The sequence below is a fragment of the Anomaloglossus baeobatrachus genome, chromosome 10, assembly GCF_048569485.1.
Source record: "Anomaloglossus baeobatrachus isolate aAnoBae1 chromosome 10, aAnoBae1.hap1, whole genome shotgun sequence".
Classification (NCBI taxonomy): Eukaryota; Metazoa; Chordata; class Amphibia; order Anura; family Aromobatidae; genus Anomaloglossus; species Anomaloglossus baeobatrachus.
Window position 1 is genome coordinate 14,648,441 of NC_134362.1, and position 6,000 is coordinate 14,654,440.

The window sequence follows — 6,000 nt, forward strand, 5'->3', positions numbered from 1 at the left end:
GCTGAGTTACCCGGCTCTGCTACATCTCCTCTTGCTGAGTTACCCGGCTCTGCTGCATCTCCTCTAGCTGAGTTACCCGGCTCTGCTACATCTCCTCTAGCTGAGTTACCCGGCTCTGCTACATCTCCTCTAGCTGAGTTACCCGGCTATGCTACATCTCCTCTAGCTGAGTTACCCGGCTCTGCTACATCTCCTCTTGCTGAGTTACCCGGCTCTGCTGCATCTCCTCTAGCTGAGTTACCCGGCTCTGCTACATCTCCTCTAGCTGAGTTACCCGGCTCTGCTAAATCTCCTCTAGCTGAGTTACCCGGCTCTGCTGCATCTCCTCTAGCTGAGTTACCCGGCTCTGCTGCATCTCCTCTAGCTGAGTTACCCGGCTCTGCTGCATCTCCTCTAGCTGAGTTACCCGGCTCTGCTGCATCTCCTCTAGCTGAGTTACCCGGCTCTGCTACTTCTCCTCTAGCTGAGTTACCCGGCTCTGCTGCATCTCCTCTAGCTGAGTTACCCGGCTCTGCTGCATCTCCTCTAGCTGAGTTACCCGGCTCTGCTACATCTCCTCTAGCTGAGTTACCCGGCTCTGCTGCATCTCCTCTAGCTGAGTTACCCGGCTCTGCTGCATCTCCTCTAGCTGAGTTACCCGGCTCTGCTACATCTCCTCTAGCTGAGTTACCCGGCTCTGCTACATCTCCTCTAGCTGAGTTACCCGGCTCTGCTACTTCTCCTCTAGCTGTGTTGTACCCGGCTCTGCTACATCTCCTCTAGCTGTGTTGTACCCGGCTCTGCTACATCTCCTCTAGCTGTGTTGTACCCGGCTCTGCTACATCTCCTCTAGCTGTGTTGTACCCCGCTCTGCTGCATCTCCTCTAGCTGAGTTACCCGGCTCTGCTGCATCTCCTCTAGCTGAGTTACCCGGCTCTGCTACATCTCCTCTAGCTGAGTTACCCGTCTCTGCTACATCTCCTCTAGCTGAGTTACCTGGCTCTGCTACATCTCCTCTAGCTCAGTTACCCGGCTCTGCTGCATCTCCTCTAGCTGAGTTACCCGGCTCTGCTGCATCTCCTCTAGCTGAGTTACCCGGCTCTGCTGCATCTCCTCTAGCTGAGTTACCCGGCTCTGCTGCATCTCCTCTAGCTGAGTTACCCGGCTCTGCTGCATCACCTCTAGCTGAGTTACCCGGCTCTGCTACATCTCCTCTAGCTGAGTTACCCGGCTCTGCTGCATCTCCTCTAGCTGTGTTGTACCCGGCTCTGCTACATCTCCTCTAGCTGAGTTACCCGGCTCTGCTGCATCTCCTCTAGCTGAGTTACCCGGCTCTGCTGCATCTCCTCTAGCTGAGTTACCCGGCTCTGCTGCATCTCCTCTAGCTGAGTTACCCGACTCTGCTACATCTCCTCTAGCTGAGTTACCCGGCTCTGCTGCATCTCCTCTAGCTGAGTTACCCGGCTCTGCTGCATCTCCTCTAGCTGAGTTACCCGGCTCTGCTGCATCTCCTCTAGCTGAGTTACCCGGCTCTGCTGCATCTCCTCTAGCTGAGTTACCCGGCTCTGCTGCATCTCCTCTAGCTGTGTTGTACCCGGCTCTGCTACATCTCCTCTAGCTGAGTTACCCGGCTCTGCTACATCTCCTCTAGCTGTGTTGTACGCGGCTCTGCTGCATCTCCTCTAGCTGTGTTGTACGCGCCTCTGCTGCATCTCCTCTAGCTGAGTTACCCGGCTCTGCTGCATCTCCTCTAGCTGAGTTACCCGGCTCTGCTACATCTCCTCTAGCTGTGTTGTACGCGCCTCTGCTGCATCTCCTCTAGCTGAGTTACCCGGCTCTGCTACATCTCCTCTAGCTGAGTTACCTGGCTCTGCTACATCTCCTCTAGCTCAGTTACCCGGCTCTGCTGCATCTCCTCTAGCTGAGTTACCCGGCTCTGCTGCATCTCCTCTAGCTGAGTTACCCGGCTCTGCTGCATCTCCTCTAGCTGAGTTACCCGGCTCTGCTGCATCTCCTCTAGCTGAGTTACCCGGCTCTGCTGCATCTCCTCTAGCTGAGTTACCTGGCTCTGCTACATCTCCTCTAGCTCAGTTACCCGGCTCTGCTGCATCTCCTCTAGCTGAGTTACCCGGCTCTGCTGCATCTCCTCTAGCTGAGTTACCCGGCTCTGCTGCATCTCCTCTAGCTGAGTTACCCGGCTCTGCTGCATCTCCTCTAGCTGAGTTACCCGGCTCTGCTGCATCTCCTCTAGCTGAGTTACCCGGCTCTGCTGCATCTCCTCTAGCTGAGTTACCCGGCTCTGCTGCATCTCCTCTAGCTGAGTTACCCGGCTCTGCTACATCTCCTCTAGCTGAGTTGTACCCGGCTCTGCTACATCTCCTCTAGCTGAGTAGTACCCGGCTCTGCTACATCTCCTCTAGCTGAGTTACCCGGCTCTGCTGCATCGGTTTTTAATGGCGTCTTATGAGCTTACCAGAAGGAATTAATTTACAATCCGCAGGATTTGTATTTTCTAATCCAGAAACAATTAATAATCCTCGCGGTTTATCTCTGGATTTAATGGAAAAGGTTTGTTTAGAAATAAAACTTTTCAAGAAAGAGACCGAAATGTGCGGATTACAGGACGCGGTGTGAAAACCGCCATATGTGACGACACCGCACCCCGGTCCCTCCGTCTGTATGTATGCGGAGTCCAGACATTCATCAGCCGCACATACAAGGAGGGGGTGGAGGTGAGCTGTGACATCACCTATTGTGTATGGTGGATTCTGTGTTATCAGCTATATATAGAGTTGTTATCAGTTATTCAGGAGGGGGAGGAGGTGAGCTGTGATACCACCTATAGTGAATGGTGGATCCTGTGTTATCAGATGTATAAAGGTGATATCAATTATTGTACAGGAGGAGGAGGGGAGCTGTGATATCACCTATAGTGAATGGTGGATCCAGTGTCATCAGCTGTAGAGGTGTTATCAGTCATTGAACAGAAGGAGAGAGAGAGAGGTGAGTTGTGACATTATCTATTGTGAATGGTGGATCCTGTGTTATTAGCTGTATATAGAGGTGTTAGTTATTGTACAAAAGGAGGAGGAGGAGGTGAGCTGTGATATCATCTATTGTGAATGGTGGATCCTGTGTTATCTACTATATAAAGAGGTGTTATCAGTTATTGTACAGGAGGAGGAGGTGAGCTGTGACACCACCTATTGTGAAAGGTGGATGCTGTGCTATCTACTGTATATAGAGTTGTTATCAGTCATTGTTGTGGGGTGAAGAGGTGGTGAGCTGTGACATAACCTATTGTGAATGGTAGATTCTGTGTTGTCAGCTGTATATAGAGGTGTTATCAGTAATTGTACAAGAGAAGGAGTAGGTGAGCTGTGACATCACATTGTGAATGGTGGATTTTGTGTTATCAGCTGTATATATAGAGGTGTTCTCCTTGATTGTACAGGAGGCGGTGAGCTGTGACATCACCTATTGTGAATGGTGAATAGTGTGGTAGCTACTGTATATAGAGGTGTTATCAGTCATTGCACTGGAGGAGGAGGTGAGCTGTGACATCACCTATTGTGAATGGTGGATTTTATGTTATATACTGTATATAGAGGTGTTATAATTGTACAGGAGGAGGAGGTGAGCTGTGACATCTGTTGTGAATGGTGGATCCTGTGTTATCCATATGTAGGTGTTGCACTGTGATCCTGGCTGTGATGATAACGAAGTAACTGCGGAGACGTGATCCGTACAGGACAGGAAACGTCAGGTTTTTATGAGTTTCAGAGCGGAAACAACAAGATTTCAGGGTTATTAGGAAAAATAGCGACATGAGAGAGAAAATAAAACCTTACAATAAACATGAAAACCTTTATCAGTGTCTTTCTGTAACGACACGTTGCGGGTGTGATAACACGAGACGTCTTCTGCAACACTTGTGAGTCTGGACTCTGAGACTCCGCAGCTTTAACACTCAGGGACCCTCTCTCCCCGGCCACATCTTATTCTGTGCTTTCCTCCCCTCCCCAGGTCCAGTGCGGAGCCTCCCGCTGCCTGTCACTGTCTGCAGCTCTGATATCATGTTTACAGCGCTGCAGCCGATCAGCGAGCTCAGACGCTTGGGGCACCTCCCCTGGCAGAGCCGCTGAGCTCACTGACTGGCTGCAACATGATATCAGCGCTGCAGACAGTCACAGCCGCTGGGAGACTGAGCGCTGGACCTGGGGAGGGGGAGTAAGGCACGGGGTTCGTAGTTTTTTGTTTTTTCTAAAAAAACAAAATGAAGCTGGAAAATCCCCGAAACCAAGAACCAAACGAGGTATTGTAAGTTATCGGCAGCGCAGCATCACTGAGCGTCCGCTCCTCATCACGGTTATATTCTCCAATGAATCTTAAAAATGAAGTAATTTTGCATATTGACTTCATTACAATAAATAATGCTTAGTGTATGCAGCCCCGATGCAGAGTCATTCGTCTCCATGGCAACAGACTACAAACGACGTTCTCCTGTCGCTTGATCCTTCAGTCCAGTCTGCAGCAAAAAGTAGGAAAGAAGCAATAGGGAGAGTGACTGCAGGATGGGACTACACGGGGATTGTGTATAGTCTGTTACCATGGCAACACATATTTCTACACAGAAGCTGCGCACAGAAAGCGGCAGTTGTGATTTCTTGGCATCTGACCTGCAGGTTCCTCTGACGGGGGAGCGGGAACCTCCTCTTCATCGGTCGCTGCACTATCATCATCCAACATTTCAGAAGTAGATCCCTAGAAAAAAAGAGATCTATATTATGAGGGCACAGCAGTGACTATAGTACGGGGGCTGTGGCTGGTATTATGAGGGCACAGCAGTGACTATAGTACGGGGGCTGTGGCTGGTATTATGGGGGCACAGCAGTGACTATAGTACGGGGGCTGTGGCTGGTATTATGAGGGCACAGCAGTGACTATAGTACGGGGGCTGGGGCTGGTATTATGAGGGCACAGCAGTGACTATAGTACGGGGCTGTGGCTGGTATTATGGGGGCACAGCAGTGACTATAGTACGGGGCTGTGGCTGGTATTATGGGGGCACAGCAGTGACTATAGTACGGGGGCTGTGGCTGGTATTATGGGGGCACAGCAGTGACTATAGTACGGGGGCTGTGGCTGGTATTATGGGGGCACAGCAGTGACTATAGTACGGGGGCTGTGGCTGGTATTATGGGGGCACAGCAGTGACTATAGTACGGGGGCTGTGGCTGGTATTATGGGGGCACAGCAGTGACTATAGTACGGGGGCTGTGGCTGGTATTATGGGGCACAGCAGTGACTATAGTACGGGGGCTGTGGCTGGTATTATGGGGGCACAGCAGTGACTATAGTACGGGGGCTGTGGCTGGTATTATGGGGGCACAGCAGTGACTATAGTACGGGGGCTGTGGCTGGTATTATGGGGGCACAGCAGTGACTATAGTACGGGGGCTGTGGCTGGTATTATGGGGGCACAGCAGTGACTATAGTACGGGGGCTGGGGCTGGTATTATGGGGGCACAGCAGTGACTATAGTACGGGGGCTGTGGCTGGTATTATGGGGGCACAGCAGTGACTATAGTACGGGGGCTGTGGCTGGTATTATGGGGGCACAGCAGTGACTATAGTACGGGGGCTGTGGCTGGTATTATGGGGGCACAGCAGTGACTATAGTACGGGGGCTGGGGCTGGTATTATGGGGGCACAGCAGTGACTATAGTACGGGGGCTGTGGCTGGTATTATGGGGGCACAGCAGTGACTATAGTACGAGGGCTGTGGCTGGTATTATGAGGGCACAGCAGTGACTATAGTACGGGGGCTGTGGCTGGTATTATGGGGGCACAGCAGTGACTATAGTACGGGGGCTGTGGCTGGTATTATGAGGGCACAGCAGTGACTATAGTACGGGGGCTGTGGCTGGTATTATGGGGGGCACAGCAGTGACTATAGTACGGGGCTGTGGCTGGTATTATGGGGGCACAGCAGTGACTATAGTACGGGGGCTGTGGCTG

At 51.8% G+C, this 6,000-nt stretch overlaps 1 protein-coding gene across 1 annotated transcript in view; it reads right to left on the minus strand.

The window, feature by feature from the left end:
- Nucleotides 1-6,000, minus strand: part of LOC142254417 (transmembrane protein 263-B-like) — a 187,258-nt gene that overhangs the window by 162,681 nt on the left and 18,577 nt on the right. Inside the window, exon 2 of the mRNA XM_075325461.1 lies at nt 4,659-4,743. Coding sequence (XP_075181576.1) covers nt 4,659-4,743 — 85 coding nt within the window. The remainder of the gene's footprint in view (nt 1-4,658; nt 4,744-6,000) is intronic.